Source organism: Chiloscyllium plagiosum, unplaced genomic scaffold, assembly GCF_037043375.1.
Source record: "Chiloscyllium plagiosum isolate Xiang-an unplaced genomic scaffold, Cpla_swu_hap1 HiC_scaffold_32, whole genome shotgun sequence".
NCBI lineage: Eukaryota > Metazoa > Chordata > Chondrichthyes > Orectolobiformes > Hemiscylliidae > Chiloscyllium > Chiloscyllium plagiosum.
Window position 1 is genome coordinate 21,577,660 of NW_028270170.1, and position 24,733 is coordinate 21,602,392.

At 42.7% G+C, this 24,733-nt stretch overlaps 1 protein-coding gene across 4 annotated transcripts in view; it reads left to right on the forward strand.

Annotated features, from left to right (window-relative positions):
• LOC122539907 (abl interactor 1-like) overlaps positions 1 to 23,642 on the forward strand; it is a 44,900-nt gene extending 21,258 nt beyond the window's left edge. Inside the window, exons 4-11 of one of the 4 annotated variants that reach the window (XM_043675065.2) lie at positions 4,225 to 4,316; positions 5,473 to 5,577; positions 5,705 to 5,838; positions 7,185 to 7,319; positions 14,493 to 14,654; positions 14,769 to 14,858; positions 18,449 to 18,580; positions 21,897 to 23,642. In XM_043675065.2, coding sequence (XP_043531000.1) covers positions 4,225 to 4,316; positions 5,473 to 5,577; positions 5,705 to 5,838; positions 7,185 to 7,319; positions 14,493 to 14,654; positions 14,769 to 14,858; positions 18,449 to 18,580; positions 21,897 to 22,060 — 1,014 coding nt within the window. In that variant the 3' untranslated portion in view covers positions 22,061 to 23,642. The remainder of the gene's footprint in view (positions 1 to 4,224; positions 4,317 to 5,472; positions 5,578 to 5,704; positions 5,839 to 7,184; positions 7,320 to 14,492; positions 14,655 to 14,768; positions 14,859 to 18,448; positions 18,581 to 21,896) is intronic. The other 3 variants (XM_043675066.2, XM_043675069.2, XM_087977855.1) reach the window with 3 other exon arrangements.
• Positions 23,643 to 24,733: the final 1,091 nt, after the last annotated feature.

Below are 24,733 nucleotides of genomic sequence, written 5' to 3' on the forward strand. Positions count from 1 at the left end.
TAATGGATAGTGTTGGGAAACAAAACAAAACTGTGTTTTAATGTTAAGATCTTTATAGCTAGTATATAGTTTGGTTTGTCTGATTTCTTTCTTTGTGCAATAAGCTTATATTCTATTGTTGAAGAATATCTGTGGCCTCATGTGAATATTTCAACACAAAACAAAAACAAAACAAAGGAGTATATGGACAGGTGGAGATAGAGCCCAGAGTGATAGAAAGATAGAGGGATGGATGATAGTAAGCCAGGAAGGAAGAAAGGCTGTGAATGGGCACATACGTAGCTGAAAGCAGCTCATGTCATGATCAGGTCTGGGATGTGAATAGTGGATAAAGAACATGGGAAAAGGTGCTCATGCCCTAAAATTATTGAACTCGATATTGAAGGCTGCATGTTCTGAAAGGGGAAAATTGGGTGCTTGTGCTGAGCTTTGCTGGAGCACTGCAGCAAGCCTGAGACAGATGCTAGCTAGGGAATAGGGTGATGTGTTAATGTGGCAGGCTACTGGAATTCAGGATCATTTTCGTGACTGAATGTAAGTGTTCCACAAAGTGAATGTCCAGTCTGCATTCGTTTCCGGAATGCAGAGGAGACCACATTGTGAGCAGTGAATACAGTGGACTAGACTGAGTGAAGTGCCGGTAAATTACTGGTTCACTTGGAAAGTGTGTCTGGGGCCTAGTGAGGAGGGACGAAATAAACAGGCAAATGTTGCACTTTCTGCAATTGCATAGGAAGGTGTTGTGGCTCTTAAGGAGATTTGGAAACAAAGGGGGAAAATGGCCCCTGCAAAATGCTAACAGGGAGGGTAGGGAATATGTCTGGTGCTGGCAACCCAGTGGAGGTGAGATGTGAAGGAATTTCTTCTACCTGCCTGTAGTGAATGTGTGGAATTCTCCATCCCAGAGAGTAGTGGAAACAGTATGTTGAAATATTTCAAGAGAAGGTTGATAGATGTTTAAAATATCATGAAGTTAATGGCTATGCTGAGCTGGAACAAAAGAGGAGTTGAAGCCTAGTGTAGATCAACCAGAATATTATTGAATGGCAGAACAGGCTTTAGGGGCCAAATGGCCTGCTCTAGCTCCTATTTCTTATGTTCTTACCTGTTAGGATCATCACGATGTGTATTATCCAGTAACATTAATTAGACAATATTTCTAACAGAGCAAAAATGGGAACCGAGCCCTTAAAATAGAACCATCAGATTTTAATGTAGCAACATGGAATTAAAATGGTCAATGAGATACGACACTGTGTAGCATTCATAGAGCAAATAAAGTTCTATTTTTTCACATTTTCAGCTCACTTCCTGTTCTCTTCTGCATCATAAACTCAAACACTAAAATAAAAGATATAGTAATGATTTTGTAGCAAGGATTAAAGAGTAGGAAATGTTCTTCTACCCCTTATTCATTGTTTTTATCACATTAAATATAAACTAAGAACTGTGGATACTGGAGATCTGAACCAAAACAAAATGAAATTACTGGCAAACCTCAACCAGCTGGCAGCAACTGACCTAATGAAGATCACTGAACCTGAAACATTTAACTCTCTTTCTCCACACAGATGTCACCAGACCTGCTGAGTCTCGCAATGTCTATATTTAATCAGAGTCATAGAGTGATAGAGATGTACAGCATGGAAACAGACCCTTCAGTCCAACCCGTCCATGCCGATCAGGTATCCCAACCCAATCTAGTCCCACCTGTCAGCACCCGGCCCATAACCCTCCAAACCCTTTCTATTCATATACCCATCCAAATGCCTCTTAAATGTTGCAATTGTACCAGCCTCCACCACATCCTCTGGCAACTCATTCCATACACGTACCACCCTCTGTGTGAAAAAGTTGCCCCTTAGGTCCTTTTATATCTTTCCCCTCTCACCCTAAACCTATGCCCTCTAGTTCTGGACTCCCTGACCCCAGAGAAAAGACTTGGTCTATTTATCCTATCCATGCCCCTCATAATTTTGTCAACCTCTATAAGGTCACCCCTCAGCCTCTGACGCTCCAGGGAAAACAGCCCCAGCCTGTTCAGCCTCTCCCTGTAGCTCAGATCCTCCAACCCTGGCAACATCCTTGTAAATCTTTTCTGAACCCTTTCAAGTTTCACAACATCTTTCCGATAGGAAGGAGACCAGAATTGCACACAATATTCCAACAGTGGCCTAACCAATGTCTTGTACAGCCGCAACATGACCTCCCAACTCCTGTACTCAATACTCTGACCAATAAAGGAAAGTATACCAAACGCCTTCTTTGCTATCCTATCTACCTGAGACTCCACTTTCAAGGAGCTAGGTTTGTTTTATTATGGCTAGCATGTCACTTGCAGGTATACTGTAATATACTTGTTCCCAACACTGGGGGATTCCTATGTAAATTTCAACATATATAGTAGGTAATGCAGGAACAGCAAATCCCCACTCAGTTATGATGAAGAACATGCTGTTCCTTTTCAATCAATTTGTTGTTTTATTTGCTGTTTTGTCAGCAATGGTAGTGAGAGAAGAGGAATATTGTCCAAAACTAAATTCTGAAATTTTGCACATCTGTTAGATGCAGCAGAAACGCTGCCTGTACATTGAAATCTTGGGCAACCTTTCCCCTTTGCTAGAGGTGGCTAAGCATATAGTGGACAGGGCAAATAATCAGGCACATTGATAATGCCAGTCTTCCTGTCCCTCCTGCCATCTCATCAACTCATTTCTGCATTGGAAGGGACTTTTTCAGCCTGTCACAAATTAAAACCCTTAAATGCTATGATTTAGGATTGAATATCAAAGCTTACAATCTATCAAACTCTGCTTTCCAAACTGATGTAAGCGTCGTTGTACAAAGGCTGACAAGTGAATCTGAGTGTTGTGGGTATGAGGTTTGCAGTAGTGCTAAGTGTTTAAGGATGAGGGTGAGGTGTAGCTTAAGAATGGTCAGTATGAATCCTGCATGATAGAACTTGTTCATAGATGAGTTGTGGGGATGTGGGAAAATAAACAATGTTTGATGTTACTGGGTAAGTTAATAAAATCTAGCATTGAGGCCACTGATCATTTGTGTGACATTACCTCCAGGATTTTCACCTACACCTCTGGCTTCAATATCCTTTCCCTTTGCCTTCTCATCAGCATCCCTGAGGATACAGAATGTCCCTCTTCCTTTTCCACCTTTTTCACCAACTGGTCTCATGCTGTGTCTGATGTTTGCTCCCTCCTGTGGTCAGCCTCTTCTTGCTTTATTTCAAGAGCTAGAGATTTTCTTTAACTAGTGCAGGTTAGCTTGAAGATATACACAACAATGAACAACGATTGCACACAACAAACTTAATGAATAGCAGTGAGGATGAAATTGGTAGCTGCTTTTATTCCAGTCCAATGGGAGGGGTTAACTGTCCACTGCAATTAATGACTTTGAGACATACAGCACAGAAACAGAACCTTCAGTCCAACTCATCCATGCTGACCAGACATCCGAATCTAACCTAGTCCCATTTGCCAACATTTGACCCAAATCCCTTTAAACCCTTCCTAATCATATACTGTACCCATCCTTTGCCTTTTAAATGTTGTAATTGAATCTACCTCCACTACTTCCTCTGGCAGCTCGTTCCGTACACTCACCACCCTCTGCATGAAAATGTTACCTCTCAGGTCCTTTTTAAATCTTTCCCCTCTCACCTAAACTATGCCCTCTAGTTTTGGACTCCCCCACCCTTGAAACAGACCTTGGCTATTCACCCTATCCATGCCCCTCATGATTTTATAAACCTCTATATCAGGTCACCCCTCAGCCTTGTGGGGAGAAAGCCCAGACCTATTCAGCCTCTCTCTCTAACTCAAACCCTTCAGTCTTGGCAACACTCTTGTAAATACTTTTTGCACCCTGTCAAGTTTAACAGCAGTTTATCAATAGAAGGAAGACCAGAATTGAACGCAATATTCTAAAAGTGGCCTCACCAATGCCCTGTAAAGCCACAACATGACGTCCCAACTCCTATTGTCAATGTTCTGACCAATGAAAGCAAACATACCAAATTCCTTTTTCACCACCCAGTCCAGGAACTATGCAACTGCATCCCAAGGTCTGTTTGTTCGGTTACTCTTCCAATTGCTGCGTCCAATTAAATCCCATAATGTTTTACATATATCAAAGATGTTTGAAGAGGTTGAGTACATTTAAGATCTTTGCTCTGAAGTAACCATTTTTATTTTTGCTTTGTAGGAAGTTAGTAATCATCCTGTGAGAGTTGGAACTTTATCACGAAGGTACGGACAATCAAGTATGACTAGTTCAACTTCACAAGGAACTTTAGGGTAAGTGAACATTATAGAATAACATACTGGTAGATAACTGAAAGACAACCTTTGGGAGAGTGGCTGTTTGGCATTGTGGGTGTACCAACATCAAACAGACTGCAGGGGTTCAGGAAGGAAGCTCACCGTGAGCTTTGCAAGGGCAACTAGGTACGGGCAAAAATCTTGGCCCAGCCGCTGATACCCTCATCCCATGAGTGAATTTAACCAAAAGTTAAACTGTGAGAACTGCCTTCTCAATATTTAGCTCCAGTTTGTGGAGCCTTTTAAATTGGGCCATAAAGATCATGTTGGGTGGCTACAAACACAGATCATTAGTTGAGGTAATCGACGGTATGGATGCAGAAGAGACAGATGCCCTCTTCTGTCACCAGCAAATTTCCTAATAATTGCACAGGATGGACCTCCTCTCCCCTGTGATATTGCATAGAGGTAATAATGCAGTTTGGAGTGGGAGGGGGAAGTGCAAAGATATCTACTAGCTTCATTAATATGCCTCTATCATATCCATTATAGCAGAGGGCTAGGGAAATCAAATTTTGGGTGTTAGGAGAGAGATTGGTAAAGACCTGGTTGTTCTCCTTTAGAGAGAGAAGGTTGAGAGGAGATTTGATGGAGCTGCTCAAAATCATGAGGAGTCTGGACTGTGTAGACAGGAAGAAAACAGCTCATTTGGTGAAAGGATTGAGGACCAGAGGGCACTGATTTTGAATAATTGATAAAAGAAGTGAAAGTAACATAAGCAAAATCCTTTTTCATGCAGTGAGTGGTTAGAATCTAGGCTGCCGCATCTGAGAATATGGTAAGGGCAGATTCAATAGATCTTTCAATAGGAAAGTGGGTAATTTTCTGAAGTGGAAGTATATGCAGGTTGATGAGGAAAAGGTGAGAGAGGGACCAGCTGGGTACCTCTTTGTTCAGCACTGCAACTATTCCAAGCTTCCATTGTTCTGTTGGGTCTTTCCTCCACAGCTGTATTACTTGATTATGGGCAGTGTAGTGGAGGAAAAGCCAGCTCCAATTATTTTAAGTACTGGAATAAATCATATTTAATAAGAAAAAGATTTCTGAGGTAATAGACCAATCTTTGGTCCACTTCATTCTTCGCCTCTCTTATGTTCATGTTGAAGAAATTTCCTGTTTCTGTCATTTTCAGAAGGAGTGCTAAAGGAGCAAGACCTGTTCAGCCTCCTGTTGTCCCAAGTGCATATAGCAGTCCCGTGACTAACTCACCGTCAACAGAGGGACCTCCGATGCACAGGTACATTTAGTTAAGAAAATTCTAAAGTGTGATCATTTTGTACAGACACAAGAAAATATTTTGATACTTTTGACAAAACACCAATGACATCTCTTTTGATCTTTCCTTTTTTATTGTTGTTTGAAAGCAGTGATGTTGGTAGAAACAGAAATAGCTGTGGAATTGAGAACATGGTGATGCCTGTGTCTGTACCTGTGTCAATGCTTCCACCACCTCCAGCACCAGCACCAGCACCAGCACCTTCAGTGGCAGCTGAGCTAGGTCAGTGTGTGTGTATGTGTGTGTTTGTGTGTACATGTGAACAGTGTCTCAATAAAACATTGGAAATCAAATTTTGTACAACATAATAATTTAATTCAGTTTAATAGACAATTAATTTTTCCAAATTGTAAACTTTAGCCAATAGCATTAAATAAGAAGCCGATGAGGAGGAAAATCAGGAGAGGAGCACTAATTTATCGTATAGCAAAGTATCATAATTACTCTTAAAACCTCTATCAAAATAGCAAAAGTAATTTTCAGTCTAATATGATCATAAAATCATAAAGAATAGGAGGCAGAAATAGATAATTTCACCAAATAAGCAATAATACAATGCAATACGATCATGGCTGAACTGGCTGTTGCCTTAACAGTACTTCTCTAACTACGTCCATTACTTTTGACTTCCTTCCAGTCTGAAACAAAATTGCCTAATTCTCCCTTGAATATAGTCATTGCCCCTTCCTTAGTGCTCTGTGGGAAAGAGAATTTCAAAATATCTTCCAAGAGAAGAGATTGCTCATCTTCTCTGTCTTAAACAGATGATTCCTTTATTGTGTTATGTCTCATGCTTGGTATGTCAGTACACCTTTAAGAGACACAGTATATCAGTATACCTTTAAGAAACATGCACATGATATCATTACTGCATTAAAGCAAGTGGCTGAGGGTGTAAAGATCAGTGTCACCTTAACTTGGAGCAAGACACTCTACTTGAAGCATACTTCTCAGCTGTAACCTAATAGCTTAATGTTAGCCCAGCCACTGATGTGCCTGAGATTCAGAGATGGTGTTAGCTGTAAGAAATGTCTGCTGGATTTTCTAATATCACAATAACAAGGTTTAGTCTCCTATGTTATCTAGGTTAACAGAGGCACTGTCACTTCAGTTTAAGTATGTTGCTGGAAGCAAAACTTGCATCAGACTTATTTTTAAGCTCTTCTTTTTACCATGGTTCTACAGTCCTCTAAAAAGAAATAAAACATTCTCTCTACATTTAAACTGTCAGACCTTTCAAAATCTTACATATTTTTAAGATAACTTTTCAGCCCTATAAACTTAAATGAGCGCCGACCCAATGCCTTCACCTCAGGAATCAATCGAGTGAAGCCTTTCTGAACTACCTCCAATGGGACCATGTCCCTCCTTAAGTAAGGAGTTGCTCCATATTGAATGTTATCTCTTACATATTACCAGGGGTCTTGTGTTAGTCAGTATAGTATGATATGATTAAATATATAACATAAGGACTTAAATTAAAAGGGTTTATGTTATGTAACATGAAAACAAATTGCTCAAGTTGTTGCTCACTGAAATTAACAGCTTATTGTGTGTACACTTTGAAGGTGAGAATGATCTCTTAGACATGCCACCACCTCCTCCAATGGAACTGCCTCCACCTCCTGCTCCTCCTCCGCAGATTTTCAATGAGGTCTGTCTGCCTCCACCTCCCCCATTAGTATCTGACCCTCCTCTTTCAGGTGAGATATGCTCTGTTTTGTTTAGTACTCACTGTCTTTTATTAGGACCCCAGCAGATGTTATTATGGACACGTCAAATCTCGTACTGAAACCTAGCTTGATGGATTATATTTTGTTTCCTTCTAGTTATAAGGAAATGCTCTGACACTAAAGCATAAGCATGCTATTTCTATTAATAATGAAGTAGAGAAGTTTATTAACAGATGGAGATTAAGATACAACAGAACTCCAGATGCTGGCCATCAGAAGCAAAAACAGAAGTTGTTGGAAAAACTCAGCATCAATGAAGAGGGAGCAGAATTAATGTTTCAGGTCCAGTGAACCTTCATAACCTCCTTACCAAACTATCTATGTAAAATACAAACTCAAAGATTTTGAGACACTCAGTAGAAATCTTTTTTTTATGTACATTAATGGGACATGGGCATCCCTGTTTGTGTCAGCATTTGCTGTCTTTTCTTGGTTGGCCTTTGAGAGCTGCCTTCCTGAACCGCTGCGGTCTAGTATAATTTGATTAATCCCAAAGCACTTTATAAATCGAAAAGTAAAACAAATTTTGTATCCAAAACAGAACATGGAATGCCTATCTTGAAAAGGAACAAAAGACACCAATCATACATTACTCACACCAGACTCAGTGTCTCTAATATCTCAAAAGATTTAAGCCCACTTGTAATTATATATTGCTGAACTTAAACATACTCACCTTTAAGGAACCTCTCTTTAGGCTTTTGTTGCAACATTTCCAGGCTGGGACTATCACTAACAGTAATAATCAAGTAATTTAGTTCCATTATTTCCTCAAAAGCACTGGCCTATTCAGACCTCAGCATTACCCAAAACTTAAAGTAAAATTAAAAAGAAAACTCTCTCTACACCATGGGTTTTTCCCTTAGGCTTAACAAAATAAAAGCTCTTGTGTCTAACATATGCAGACTGGACTTTCAAATTGCTGCCAAGACAAACTGATAATATATAGGAGAAAGTGAGGACTGCAGATGCTGGAGATCAGAGCTGAAAAATGTGTTGCTGGAAAAGCGCAGCAGGTCAGGCAGCATCCAAGGAGCTGAAGAAGGGCGTATGCCCGAAACGTCGATTCTCCTGTTCCTTTGATGCCGCCTGACTTGCGATTTTCCAGCAACACGTTTTCCAAACTGATAATATATGTCAGATACCTGTTTTAGAAGTTACCTGGTTTTCATATCTGTTGACTTCATCTGGAATCATGCTGGAGCTACAATGGGCATTCATCCAGAAAGGCAGTTTTGTATGCAGATAGTAAGTTGAAAATTTGATGCACAATTTCTGTAGATTGGATGCATTGCCTAACTCTTAATACCTTGATTTACTGATATGATAAGACTATAAGGCATAGGAGCATATGTTAGGCCATTCAGCCCATTGGGTCTGCTCTATCATTCAATCATGGCTGATAAGTTTCTCAACCCCATTCTCCCACTTTTCTTCCACTAACCCTTGATCCTCTTTACAATCAAGAATCTATCTCTAAATGAAATATACTCAATGACCTGGCCTCCACAGCTTTCCGTGGCAGTGAATTCCATAGATTCACCACTCTCTGGCTGAAGAAGTTTCTACTTATCTCTAATCTAAAAGGTCTTCCCTTTACTCTAAGGCTCTGCCCTTGGATCATAGTCTCTCCTACCAAGGGAAATATCTTCTCAACATCCACACTGTCCAGGCCATTCAGTATTCTGTATGTTTCAATTAGATCCCTTCTCATCCTTTGAAACTCCATCAAGTATAGACCTAGAGTTCTTGAACATTCCTCACATGTTAAGCTTTTCATTCCTGGAACCACTCTCATGAACCTCCCGTGAACATGCTCCAGGGCCGGTGTATCCTTCCTGAGATATGGGGCCCAAAACTACACAATACTCCAAATGTGGATTGAGCAGAGCTGTATAGAACCTCAGAAGTACGTCCCTGCTTTTATATTCAAGTCCTCTCAAAATAAATTCCATCGTTGCATTTGCCTTCCTAACTACTGACTCAACCTGCAAGTTTGCCTTGAGAGAATTCTGAACGGGAACTCCCAAGTCTCTTTGCACGTCAGACTTCTAAATTTTCTTCCCATTTAGAAAATAGTCCATGTCTCTAACCTTCCTACCAAAGTGCATGACCTCACGCTTTCCCATGTTGTACTCCATCTGTCATTTCTTTGCCCACTCTCCTAACCTTTCCAAATCTCTCTGCAGCCTCCTCAACGTTACCTGTCCCTCTACCGATCTTTGTATTGTCGGCAAACTTATTCAGAAGGCCCTCGGTTCCTTCACCTAGATTGTTAATGTACAAAGTGATTATTCACGTTATTCCCAACGCTGATTTCGGGAAAGCTATTCCTTTTGAGACTAAGTTGTTTTGCGCTTGTCTCTGAGTTTTATTTTCACCAACACTAGAAAAGGCAACTGGCAAAAAAGCAGCTCTTGAGTCTCTGTGACCAGCAGCTGACGGTACACAAAAGGATCCATGATGATTGACATCCTGAACTTTTCCTTCTCTGTGGAGAAGCAGGTAGCGCCAGTTGCTGTTTCTTGCAATAGAGCATAGGCAGCTAATGAGATAAATGCATGGCAGGATTTACAGCAGGATTCACAGTAAACAGTCAACTTACTCAGCAAACAATGTCTATTTAACCAGAACACTCCAGCAAACAATCCACAGACTCTACTTAAAAATCCTCTATGAAATACAGCAAGCAAAGAATATGCTTGAAATTGGCACCAGTTTCTCCTGATAAAACCAGGTTAGCTTCTTCAGCCAAGTGTAGTGAGTTGTGGACAGTTATATCATGCAAACTGATGATTTCCTCTGCAAAATGAAGCAAGTGGAGGAAAATATATACAAATTACGTATAAACATGAGATCAGGATATAAGCCATAACTATTAATTTAACCCGGTGCAGTGTTTTGTAGTGGAATAAGATGGTGTTATTTTCTGGGTCTGTAGATTGTGAAGGAGCAAAATTGGCCTTTGCAGTGATATGTACTTCTTGTCAGATGTGGGAGGTTAGAGAGAGTTTAAGGGTTACTGTGGATTATATCTACCATAACTGCTGTTGGATGCGAATCTTATCAGATCGAATAAATCGGTTGGAGAGACAGTTAGAAGCGATGAGGAATTTGCAACAGCAACAATATGTGATGGATGGCAGTTATAGGAAGGGGGGAAAGTCTCAGATACAGTCACATAGATGGGTTAACGCCAGGAAGGGTAAGAGAGGTAGACACCTAGGGCAGGAGTCTTTTGTGGATATACCCATTTCAAACAGGTATACTGTTTTGGAAATTGTAGGAAAATGATGGATTCTCAGGGGAACGTAGCACGAGCAGCCAAGTTTCTGGTATTGAGACTGGCTCTAATGCAATGAGGGGTACGTCGGCTTCCAAGAGATCAATTGTGTCAGGGGATTCTGTAGTCCGAGGTACAGACAGACATTTTTTGTGGCCAGCAGAGAAAAAGCAGAATGGTGTGTTGTTTCCCTGGTGCCAGGATCAAGGATGTCTCAGAGAGGGTGCAGAATGTTCTCATGGGGGTGAGGGGCCAGCAGGAGGTCATTGTCCACATTGGAACCAATGATATAGGAAGGGAAAAGGTTGAGATTCTGAAGGGAGATTACAGAGAGTTAGGCAGAAATTTAAAAAGGAGGTCCTCAAGGGTAGTAATATCTGGATTACTCCCAGTGCTACGCGCTAGTGAGGACAGGAATAGGAGGATAGAGCAGATGAATGCATGGCTGAGGAGCTGGTGTATGGGAGAAGGATTCACATTTTTGGAACATTGAAATTTCTTTTGGGGTAGAAGTGACCTGTACAAGAAGGACGAATTGCACCTAAATTGGAAGGGGACTAATATACTGGCAGGGAAATTTGCTACAACTGTTTGGGAGGATTTAAACTAGAAAGGTTGGGGGAGGGGGGTGGGACCCAGGGATATAGTGAGGAAAGAGATCAATCTGAGACAGGTACAGCTGAGAACAAAAGTGAGTCAAACAGTCAGGGCAGGCAGGGACAAGGTAGGACTAATAAATTAAACTGCATTTATTTCAATGCAAGAGGCCTAACAGGGAAGGCAGATGAACTCAGGGCATGGTTAAAGACATGGGACTGGGATATCTTAGCAATTACAGAACATGGCTCAGGGATGGGCAGGACTGGCAGCTTAATGTTCCAGGATAAAAATGCTACAGGAAGGATAGAAAAGGAGGCAAGAGAGTAGGGGGAGTGGCGTTTTTGATAAGGGATAGCATTACAGCTGTGCTGAGGGAGGATATTCCTGGAAATACATCCAGGGAAGTTATTTGGGTGGAACTGAGAAATAAGAAAGGGATGATCACCTTATTGGGATTGTATTATAGACCCCCTAATAGTGAGAGGGAAATTGAGAAACAAACTTGTAAGGAGATCTCAGCAATCTGTAAGAATAGTAGGATAGTTATGGTAGGGGATTTTAACTTTCCAAATATCGACTGGGACTGCCATAGTGTTAAAGGTTTAGATGGAGAGGAATTTCTTAAGTGTGTACAAGACAATTTTCTGATTCAGGATGCGGATGTACCTACTAGAGAAGGTGCAAAACTTGACCTACTCTTGGGAAATAAGGCAGGGCAGGTGACTGAGATGTCAGTGGAGGAGCACTTCAGGGCCAGCGACCATAATTCTATTCGTTTTAAAATAGTGATGGAAAAGGATAGACCAGATCAAAAAGTTGAAGTTCTAAATTGGAGAAAGGCCAATTTTGACGGTATTAGGCAAGAACTTTTGAAAGCTGACTGGAGGCAGATGTTCGCAGGTAAAGGGACGGCTGGAAAATGGGAAGCCTTCAGAAATGAGATAACAAGAATCCAGAGAATGTATATTCCTGTCAGGGTGAAAGGGAAGGCTGATGGGTATAGGGAATGCTGGATGACTAAAGACATTGAGGGTTTGGTTCAGATAAAGAAGGAAGCATATGTCAGGTATAGACACGATAGATCGAGTGAATCCTTAGAGTAGAAAGGAAGTAGGAGTATACTTAAAAGGGAAATCAGGAGGGCAAAAAGGAAACATGAGATAGCTTTGCCAAATAGAATTAAGGAGAATCCAAAGGGTTTTTACTAATATATTAAGGACAAAAGCGTAACTCGGGAGAGAATAGGGCTCCACAAAGATCAGCAAGGAGGCCTTTGTGTGGAGCCACAGAAAATGGGGTAGATACTAAATGAATACTTTGCATCAGTATTTACTGTGGAAAAGAATATGGAAGATATAGACTGTAGGGAAATAGATGGTGACATCTTGCAAAATGTCCAGATTACAGCGGAGGAAGTGCTGGATGTCTTGAAATGGGTAAAGGTGGATAAATCCCCAGGACCTGATCAGGTGTACTTGAGAACTCTGTGGAAGCTAAGGAAGTGATTGCTGGCCCTCTTGCTGAGATATTTGTATCATCGATAGTCACAGGTGAGGTGCCGGAAGACTGGAGGTTAGCAAACGTAGTGCCACTGTTTAAGAAGGGTGATAAAATAAGCCAGGGAACTATAGTCTGGTGAGCCTGACCTTGGTGGTGGGCAAGTTGTTGGAGGGAATCCTGAGGGACAGGATAAACATGTATTTTGAAAGGCAAGGACTGATTCGGGATAGTCAACATGGCTTTGTGCATGGGAAATCATGTCTCACAAACTTGAGTTTTTTGATGAAGTAACAAAGAGGATTGATGAGGGCAGAGCAGTAGATTTGATCTATATGGACTTCAGTAAGGTGTTCAACAAGGTTTTCCATTGGAGACTGATTAGCAAGGTTAGATCTCATGGAATACAGATGGAACTAGCCATTTGGATACAGAACTGGCTCAAAGGTGGTGGTGGAGGGTTGTTTTTCATACTGGAGGCCTGTGACCAGTGGAGTGCCACAAGGATCGGTGCTGGGTCCTTTACTTTTTGTCATTTACATAAATGATTTGAATGCGAGCATAACGGGTACAGTTAGTAAGTTTGCAGATGACACCAAAATTGGAGGTGTCATGGACAGCGAAGAGGGTTACCTCAGATTACAACATTATCTTGACCAGATGGGCCAATGGGCTGAGAGGTGGCAGATGGAGTTTGATTCAGATAAATGCGATGTGCTGCATTTTAGGAAAGCAAATCTTAGCAGGACTTATACACTTAATGGTGAGGTCCTCGGTTGTTGCTGAACAAAGAGACCTTGGAGTGCAGGTTCATAGCTCCTTGAAAGTGGAGTCTCAGGTAGATAGGATAGTGAAGAAGGCATTTGGTATGCTTTCCTTTATTGGTAGAGTATTGAGTACAGGAGTTGGGAGGTCATGTTACGGCTGTAGAGGACATTGGTTAGGTCACCTTTGGAATATTGCGTGCAATTCTGGTCTCCTTCCTCTCGGAAAGATGTTGTGAAACTTGAAAGGGCTCAGAAAAGATTTATAAGGATGTTGCCAGGGTTGGAGGTTTTGAGCTATAGGGAGAGGCTGAATAGGCTGGGGCTGTTTTCCCTGGAGTGTCGGAGGCTGAGGGGTGACCTTATTGAGGTTGACAAAATTATGAGGGACATGGATAGGATAAATAGACAAAGTCTTTTCCATGGAGTCAGGGAGTCCAGAACTAGAGGGCATAGGTGAGAGGGGAAAGATATAAAAGAGACCTAAGGGGCAGCTTTTTCACGCAGAGGGTGGTACGTGTATGGAATGAGCTGCCAGAGGAAGTGGTGGAGGCTGATACAATTGCAACATTTAAGAGGCATTTGGATGGGTATATGAATAGGAAGGGTTTGGAGGGATATGGGCCGGGTGCTGGCAGATGGGACTAGATTGGGTTGGGATATCTGGTCGGCATGGACTTGACCAGAATTGAACATAGTCAATGGAATGAGTAAGGATTAGAGGCACTCATGAGTGGGAGCACAGAGGGCTATAACTAAAACTTTGCAACTTAGTGGCATAGCACATTGAAAAAGCGAACTCAGGCGCACATGTGCTGCCCATACATAACCAGACTGAAAATGTGGATATGGAGCAGGGTGAATCCAGTACGTGAACAATCCATTAACTTCGTTATTGTGGTGAATACCACAGATTGCTAGAAAGTCAGCTGAAAAGACTGTTCCAGTGCCTATGGATAGTGATGGACTGATCTCCTGTCCTCTTGATCTTTAATGCAGCTAGCTCTGCTTCAGGCTGTCATAACCATTTTATGTGGCAGGGTCCTCGGCGTGACCACAGTGCTACACCTCCTGCAAGTCTCAGGTGCAGGTGCTCTGCCAGCTCTCCTGCCTTACTGCATCCACCCGTAAATGATGTGTCATTGTCCTCTCCACTTTCAAGTAAGCTTCCTTGTTCTGTGTGAATTTCAGAATTCAGCTTTGTGCAATTTATAATCTCATTCTTTTGTGCTAATGACTTACAAAAGCTTCCATGTATCCCCACCATTTCCTTAGTCTGCTCCCCAGCACCTATCCTTCCCTCTTTATTGCAGTTTATTCCACAGATCCCCCTGACTGGTTTTGTTGCCCGCTTTCAGGAGAACAGTAAGTTTTTATATTCTGCACTCGCCTGCTTTGCATGTAGATGGATGAGATCTCATTTGATTTCTGTCTGCAAATAATTATCAGTCAGTGAAATAGATTTTTTAATACTAGGCTTTTACATTTAATTATTGGTGTGTGTCTAAACTTATTGACATTCCTGAACCCGTTAGTGGCACAGTTGAAACTAAAAAAACTCAATTATTTCACCTAGCTGAGTGTGAATTACTCAGCTGAGTGAAACTGAGTTCATATCCAGGCCCGAAATAAAACGATCCATTGTGCAATATCGTGTCCGAAAATTACATTTTGAAAGGTAGGGTGAATGTTTCTTCCTAGAAGTGAAAAATTTGAAGTGCTATGATTTTTTTTCCCCCAGGCTTGATGTCATAAACTATGAACTCTCTGGGAGTTTGGAAGCAATTTCCCTGTACTTACTGAAGTGTAAAACTATTGGGAATAAAACACCAAAACAAAAAGTATTTTTGTGGTATACTTTAGTGTTTAGGTGGTGATGCACAACAGATCTGTAAAATGTAATTTAATTAAGTACATTAGAGTCACATACTGTAATATCTAAAGATTACAAAATATGACACATTCTAATTAAACTGTATTTTATTCTAACGCTGCATTTCTTTATATATGTTGCATATGAACACAAAATTGTCTTGTATCTTGTGGCAAGGTCCTGGTGCAGTGTTAATATCCCGCGTCCCAGGAAATGGATTCCAATCCCTTAATGACAGATGAGGAAGTTTTTAATTTAAAAAAAACTGGAATGAAAAGCAAACCCTAAGGGAATGACTGTGTAACTACTGTGAGAAAGTGAGGACTGCAGATGCTGGAGATCAGAGCTGAAAAATGTGTTGCTGGAAAAGCGCAGCAGGTCAGGCAGCATCTAAGGAGCAGGAGAATCAACGTTTCCTGAAGATAGGTTTCTCAATTCCAGTCACCTGCCTTCTCCCCTAACCCTTGATCCCCAACCAAGAACCTATTGTGGGCGGCACGGTGGCACAGTGGTTAGCACTGCTGCCTAACAGCGCCAGAGACCCGGGTTCAATTCCCGCCTGAGGCGACTGACTGTGTGGAGTTTGCACATTCTCCCCGTGTCTGCGTGGGTTTCCTCCGGGTGCTCCGGTTTCCTCCCACAGTCCAAAGATGTGCAGGTCAGGTGAATTGGCCATACTAAATTGCCCGTAGTGTTAGGTAAGGGGTACATGTAGGCGTATGGGTGGGTTGCGCTTCGGCGGGGCGGTGTGGACTTGTTGGGCTGAAGGGCCTGTTTCCACACTGTAAGTAATCTAATCTAATCTAATCTAATCTATCTATATCTTAAATACACTCAATGACTTGGCCTCCACAGCCTTCTGCAGCAATGAGTTCCACAGGTTAACCACGTTCCACCTGAAGAAATTCCTTCTTGTCTCAGTTCTGAAGTGTCATCCCTTCACTCTGAGGCAGTGTACTCAAATCCTAGTCTCTCCTACTAGTCATAGTCAGACAGCATGGAAACAGACCCTTTGGTCCAACAAGTCCTTGCCAAACATAATCGCAAGCTAAACTAATCCTAATTGCCTGCTCCTGGCCCATATTTCTCCAAATCTTTCCCATTCATGTATTTATCCAAATGTCTTTTCAACGTTGTAATTGTTCCCACATTCACCACTTCCTCAAGACATTCATTCCACACGTTAAGCACCCTCTGTGTAAAAAATATCTCCTCTCACCTTTAAACATATGACCCCCAGGCTTAAAATCTCCCATCCTAGGGATAATACGTCTACCCTTATCTATACCCCTCATGATTTTATAAACTTTATACGGTCACCTCTCAACATCCTATGCTGCAGTGAAAACATCTCATGCTATATAACCTTAACTCAAACTTTCCATTCCCGGAAATATCTTTTCCATTTCCACTCTGTGTGGGCCTCTCAATATTCTGTACGTTTCAATTAGATGCCCCATCATCCTTCTAAAATCGATTGAATACAGATTTAGAGTCCTCAACTGATCCTCATATGAGAAATCCTCCATTCCTAAGATCATTCTTATTAACGTCCTGTGGACATCCTCCAAGGCCAGTACATCCTTTCTTCGATACATGGCTCATAACCGCACACAAAATGCGGTCTGATCAGAGCCTTTATACAGCCTTGACATTACATCTCTGCTCTTGTAGTCAAGCCTTCTTTAATTAATGTAATATTGCATTTGACTGTCTAACTGCCAAGTGAACCTGCCTGTTGACCTTAAGAGAATTCTGAACTAAGACTCCTGCTCCTTTGTGCTTTAGACATCTGAAGACTTTCCCCAATTTGAAAATAGTCAATGCCTCTATTCTTCCTACCAAAGTGCATAACCTCACATTTTCCCACATTCTATTCTGTTTGCCACTTCTTTATCCACTGTCCTGGCCTTTCCAAGTCCTTCTGCAGTCTCCCTGCTTCCTCAACACTACCTGTCTCTTCACTTATCTTTGTATCTCCTGCAAACATAGCAACAATATTCCTTTGTTCAGACTGTTAATGTACAATGTGAATAGTTGTGGTCCTAAATCTGGATCCTAACTCCTCCAGTTACCAACTGTGATCCTGGAACAGACTCCTTTTAACCCTACTGTCTGCCTTTTGCCAGTCAGCCAATCATCTATCCATGCCAGTACCTTGACCCTAACAACATGGGCTCATGTCTTACTTAGTCGCCTCCTGTGTGGTGCTTTGTCAAGGGCCTTCTAAAGTCCAAATAGATCATGTCCACTGGCTCTCCTTTATCTACCTTGCTTGTTACCACCTCAAAGAATTCTAACAGATTTGTCAGACATGATCTGCCTTTGAAGTGATGCTGTCTCTACCCTATCTCACTATGCACTTCCAAGTACTCTGCAATTTCATTCTTATTAATGGACTATAATATCTTACCACCAATTGAGGTCAGGCTAACTGGCCTATAGGTTCCTGTCTTCTGCCTCCCTGTCTTCTTAAACAGGGCTGTTACATTAGCCACTTGCAATATTGTTGTGAGTCCCAGAAATGCACTTCACCATTTTGAAATTAGATGTGTATTGTGCTATTGAGCTATCGCACATCCAACATGACACCAGTAGGATAATGAAGGGGATGCAGATCATTTATCTTTAGACAAGTGTAAAATGGATGACATTAAAACAGCTGCCCATCGTACACCATAGTATATACCACAGGAAAATTGGACAAATCTATAAAAGATGACTGATTCAATATCACCCATTCTACAATATTACTAATGGCCTTTGATTTAGAGGTGCCAGTGTTGGACTGTGGTGTACAAAGTTTTAAAATCACACCACACCAGTTTGGAACCTAGTACTTCCTTATGTTGTGAGATTTTTAATTTATGGCTTAAATTTCCACCTGAAGTGTTTAACAGTTAGAAGGTTACAATTACTAAAGTTGAGGCTTACAACATACAGAATTATGGACTTGCAATTGAAAATCATTTGCATTTATTCTCGATAATTTGGTTTAGTTGCTGAAAGATGGTACTTACCTTTTGTCATATTTACGTTATCCTATTGGTCTGATTTTTTTAACCTTGCTCTGTCATTTCAGTCACTGACTGTCCACCCCCACCACCTCCTCCTGACTTCATGGTCGATCTTAATGAAATGACGCCACCACCGCCACCTCCAATAGACTACTTAGATGAGCCTCAGTGGATACCACCTAATTACATCGAAAAAGGTACTGGTAGGACTTTTGTTTTTAGTCCTTATGGAATTTATTTCTTTTTATCCAAACTTTGAAACTATTGTTTTTAGCTGCACATCAGACGTTTTATTAACTGGCACGTAGTGACCAGTTTGCCGTTTGTTCAAATATTCTGTATAATTTGGCGGCATGGTGGCTCAGTGGTTAGCACTGCTGCCTCACAGCGCTAGGGACCTGGGATCGATTCCAGCTTTGGGCAACTGTCCATGTGGAGTTTGCACATTCTTCCCGTGTTTGCATGGGTTTCCTCCAGGTGCTCTGGTTCCCTCCCACAGTCCAAAGATGTGTAGGTTAGGTGAATTGGCCATGCTAAATTGCCCATACTGTTCAGGGATATGTAGGCTAGGTGCAATAGTCAGGGGCAATGTAGAGTAATAGGTGGAGGGGAATGGGTCTGGGTGGGATACTCTTCGGAGGGTCAGTGTGGACTTGTTGGGTCAAATGGCTTGTTTCCACACTTTAGGGATTCTAATTCTAATTCTAATCAAGGGGTACACCTAACTACAGTAAACCCTAGCAAGTGAAGCTTGTATGGACAGGCAGGAGGTTGGAAGGACATAGCAAGCCAGGCAGCATCAGGAGCTGGAGAGGTCAACATTTTGGGCGTAGTCCTTCAGGATTGGGAGTGGGTGTAGGGAGAGCTGCATTTAAAGGAGGTGGTGGTGTTGAAGTGGGGATAGGTGAAGACAGGTAGAGAGTATGACCTGGTTGATCAATGGGAGGAATAAATTTGGTTGGTGCGAAGGAGCAGTGGAAGGGTGGAGGAGGGGCTGGGAACGGAGTTGGGGGATGGGAAGAGAAATTATTTAAAATCAGAGAACTCTATGTTGAGTCATAGAGTCATAGAGATGTACAGCACGGAAACAGACCCTTCGATCCAACCCGTCCATGCCGAACAGATATCCCAACCCAATCTAGTCCCACCTGCCAGCACCTGGCCCACATCCCTCCAAACTCTTCCTATTCATATTCCCATCCAAATGCCTCTTAAATGTTGCAATTGTACCATCCTTTACCACATCCTCTAGCAGCTCATTCCATACATGTACCACCCTCTGTGTGAAAAAGTTGTCTGTTAGGTCTCTTTTATGTCTTTCCCCTCTCACCCTAAACCTATGCCCTCTAGTTCTGGGCTCCCCGACCCCAGGGAAAAGACTTGGTCTATTTATCCTATCCATGCCCCTCATAATTTTGTAAACCTCTATAAGGTCACCCCTCAGCCTCCGACGCTCCAGGAAAAACAGCCCCAGCCTGTTCAGCCTCTCCCTGTAGCTCAGATCCTCCAACCCTGGCAACATCCTTGTAAATCTTTTCTGAGCCCTTTCAAGTTTCACAACATCTTTCCGATAGGAAGGAGACCAGAATTGCATGCAATATTCCAACAGTGGCCTAACCAATGTCCTGTACAGCTTCAACATAACCTCCCAATCCTGCACTCAATACTCTGACCAATAAAGGAAAGCATACCAAATGCCTTCTTCACTATCCTATCTACCTATGACACCACTTTCAAGGAGCCATTAACCTGCGCACCAAGGTCTCTTTGTTCAGTAACACTCCCTAGGACCTTACCATTAAGTGTATAAGTCCTGCTAAGATTTGCTTTCCCAAAATGCAGCATCTCGCATTGATCTGAATTAAACTCCGTCTGCCACTTCTCAGCCATTGGCCCACCTGGTCCAGATTCTGTTGTAATCTGAGGTAACTCTCTTCGCTGTCCACGACACCTCCAATTTTGGTGTCATCTGCAAACTTACTAACTGTACCTCCTATGCTCGCGTCCAACTCATTTATGTAGAGGGCCCAGCACCGATCCTTGTGGCACTCCACTGGTCACAGGCCTCCAGTCTGAAAAACAACCCTATACCACCACCCTCTGTCTTCTACCTTTGAGCCAGTTCTGTATCCAAATGGCTAGCTCTCCCTGTATTCCATGACATCTAATCTTGCTAATCAGTCTCCCATGGGGAACCTTGTCAAACACCTTACTGAAGTCCAGATAGATCACATCTACTGCTCTGCCCTCATCAAACTTCTTTGTTACTCCTTCAAAAAACTCAATCAAGTTTGTGAGACATGATTTCCCATGCACAAAGCCATGTTGTCTATCCTGAATCAGTCCTTGCCTTTCCAAATACATGTACATCCTGTCCCTCAGGATTCCTTCCAACAACTTGCCCACCACCGAGGTCAGGCAAACCGGTCTATAGTTCCCTGGTTTGTCTTTACTGCCCTTCTTAAACAGTGGCACCACGTTTGCCAACCTCCAGTCTTCCGGCACCTCACCTGTGACTATCGATGATACAAATATCTCAGCAAGAGGCCCAGCAATCACTTCCTTAGCTTCCCACAGAGTTCTAGGGTACACCTGATCAGGTCCTGGGGATTTATCCACTTTTAACCATTTCAAGACATCCAGCACTTCCTCCGCTGTAATCTGGACATTTTGCAAGATGTCACCATCTATTTCCCTACAGTCTATATCTTCCATATCCTTTTCCACAGTAAATACTGATGCAAAATATTCATTTAGTATTTCCCCCATTTTCTGTGGCTCCACACAAAGGTTGTCTTGCTGATCTTTGAGGAGCCCTATACTCTCCCTAGTTACCATTTTGTCCTTGATATATTTGTAAAAACCCTTTGGATTCTCCTTAATTCTATTTGCCAAAGCTGAGTCCTCCTGGCTGTAGGTTGCCTAGGAGGAAGATGAGGTGTTGTTCCTTTAATTTGTGGTGTGGTTCATTGTGGCAATGGAGGAGGCCAAGGATGGTTATGTCAGAAAGGGAGTGGTTGGGGAAATTGAAATGGGCAGTGACTGAGAGGTCTGGTCGGCCCCTGTGGGCCTGGCTGAGGTGAACCGGCAAAAACGCAAATATAGCTATCTACTGCAATGTCCAAGTATGTATGCTGCAAATAAAACATAGCAGTGATATGTATACCCCCTGCATTACATTTCTTTTACTTACTGTGTATTTTTACATTGATTTTAGGAAGTCTGTTGATTTTTGTCCTTTTTTTTGAGGGATGTCACCAAGCTTCACTTGGTTAGAGACAAAAAAACTGCAGATGCTGGAATCCAAACTATACAGGCAGGAGGTTGGAAGGACACAGCAAGCCAGGCAGCATTAGAGCTAATCAATTTTAATGGGGGAATAAAACTGATTGGATTTCTGTTCAGTGTGTCCTGTAGACATGATGGACTGAATGCCCTCCTCCTGTACTTTAAATACCTCCATCTGTGCTTTCAGTCAGCCATAAATGGATCTGTGTGTTCTTTTTTCCTCAGTTGTTGCACTGTATGCCTACGACAAACGGAGTGGTGATGATTTGACTTTTCAAGAAGGAGAAATCATCTATGTCATTGCCAAGAGTGAAAATGGATGGTATGAAGGTGTTATCAATGGAGTTACAGGCTTCTTCCCTTCAAACTATGTACAGTGCCTGGACTAAGACAGCAGGATACAAAAAGGATATTACATGTTCATGGGACTGCAAGCAATGGGTAAATTAGCCATGGCATAAAGTGGTACAAATAGTTTTGCTTTCACAACAAACACCCCTGGAAAGGACAGTCATGTTCCTCCCATTCTGTGAGTGCTGTTGCTATTCTTCAAACCTTGAAACTGACTGAAAATAAATCTAAAGAAGAACTTTACCTGGTAAAGCTTAGCGTATGTTCCTCCCTGTAGTGTTTGAAGTATAAGAGGTTTTCCACTTCTAACTGTCAAAAAGCAATTCTAAATCCTAAAACCAACCAAGAGAAACTGGAATATTGGCTTGGCCATCTATTTACTTCCATGGATGAAGTTCCACTGGACTTGTGAAAGGCAACCACAACCTGCCAGAGGTGTAATCTCCTGCCACAAAGCTGGTCTTTTTTTAAAAAAGCTGTTCCTTTTATCCAGGATACTGTGTCCTTGGTTTTTTTCCAGAGGAGTCGTAAATCACTCAGGCTCTGAATCTACTGGTTTGGTACGGAGATGAAAGGCCTTTTGTTTATATGTTAACAGATGAGACTTTAGGCCAAAGCTTTTATGTTTTTAGAAGTAACCTGTACAAGTCAAGGGGGCCTGGCCAGCACTCTAACTGAGCAGTTCAGTTTAGAAGTTTAGTTAGGAGTTCGGCTGTGGAGCTGTGGTAAAAGGCTGCTAGACTCTCTCACCTTCTGCCCTTCTAACTTTGACCTGTAAGCCTTTGTTTCATTTTTTGCTCTGTGTGTATGGGGTTTGTTTATTGGGACTTTTGTGTATATTTGGAACAGTATAATTTAATCTGGTTTGGATAGACTGAGTTCTGTAGGTGTTCTTAATTCTGTTCTTTGTGTTTCATTCCGTACTTTTGTGAATAAAGTTTTGTCAGTTTTTAAATCCTTGTAGTCAACCTAGCTAACTTACTCCGGGTAATTTTCACTGTACACTTACTAAAACAAATTGCAAAGTTACGGTCTGGGCTGCCTGCTTCAGAATGTTTTGATTGGTCTGGCCCAGTCCATAACACACTCCTGTTAACTATATGGGTGAAATTCTACAAGAGCTCTTTTGGCTGAGAGGAAGGTCATCCGAGAGAGGTTTTGGTTGGTTGGTGGAGCCCTCAGCTACTTTTGCCAGATATGGGGTGGAAAGCTAGGCAAGAGCTACTCATCCAATATTGGTCATTAGCCAATTTGAGTGCCCAAAGACTGGATCACTGCTGGCATTTTCTTCGTAGGGGACAGGCCACCATCTGAATCAAAACCAGAGATGCCTAGAGTAGGCTTGCTGGTAGGTGGCCTGTGAAATGTCTTCTCATCTAGCTGGGCTGCAAAAATTGGGAAGCTCAGCTGTGGACACAGTGCATTGCAATAAAATTGAGACATCGTCAGATGGAGCCTCAAGATGGAGGTGCGGTTGTAGTCCACTTCAGCAACAGCAACAGTGCCAGCATCCACTTCCTTTGGTTAGGCCTGCAGCCTCATGATTTTGCTTGCTCTCCTTAACTGGACAAAGGGTATGAGGTGAAAATGTGTTGCTGGAAAAGCGCAGCAGGTCAGGCAGCATCCAAGGAGCAGGAGAATCGACGTTTCGGGCATGAGCCCTTCTTCAGGAATGAGGAAAGTGTGTCCAGCAGGCTAAGATAAAAGGTAGAGAGGAGGGACTTGGGGGACGGGCGTTGGAAATGCGATAGGTGGAAGGAGGTCAAGGTGAGGGAGATAGGCCGGAGTGGGGGTGGGGGCGGAGAGGTCAGGAAGAAGATTGCAGGTTAGGAAGGCGGTGCTGAGTTCGAGGGATTTGACTGAGACAAGGTGGGGGGAGGGGAAATGAGGAAACTGGAGAAATCTGAGTTCATCCCTTGTGGTTGGAGGGTTCCTAGGCGGAAGATGAGGCACTCTTCCTCCAACCGTCATGTTGCTATGGTCTGGCGATGGAGGTGTCCAAGGACCTGCATGTCCTTGGTGGAGTGGGAGGGGGAGTTGAAGTGTTGAGCCACGGGGTGGTTGGGTTGGTTGGTCCGGGTGTCCCAGAGGTGTTCTCTGAAACGTTCCGCAAGTAGGCGGCCTGTCTTCCCAATATAGAGGAGGCCACATCGGGAGCAGCGGATGCAATAAATGATGTGTGTGGAGGTGCAGGTGAATTTGTGGTGGATATGGAAGGATCCCTTGGTGCCTTGGAGGGAAGTAAGGGGGGAGGTGTGGGCGCAAGTTTTGCATTTCTTGCGGTTGCAGGGGAAGGTGCCGGGAGTGGAGGTTGGGTTGGTGGGGGGTGTGGACCTGACGAGGGAGTCACGGAGGGAGTGGTCTTTTCAGAACGCTGATAGGGGAGGGGAGGGAAATATATCCTTGGTGGGGGGTCCGTTTGGAGGTGGCGGAAATGACGACGGATGATACGATGTATATGGAGGTTGGTGGGGTGGTAGATGAGGACCAGTGGGGTTCTGTCCTGGTGGCGATTGGAGGGGTGGGGCTTAAGAGTGGAGGAGCGGGAAGTGGAGGAGATGCGGTGGAGTGCGGGAAGTTGAGGAGATGTGGTGGAGATGCGGCAAGAAATGCAAAACCTGCGCCCACACCTCCCCCCTTACTTCCCTCCAAGGCCCCAAGGGATCCTTCCATATCCACCACAAATTCACCTGCACCTCCACACACATCAT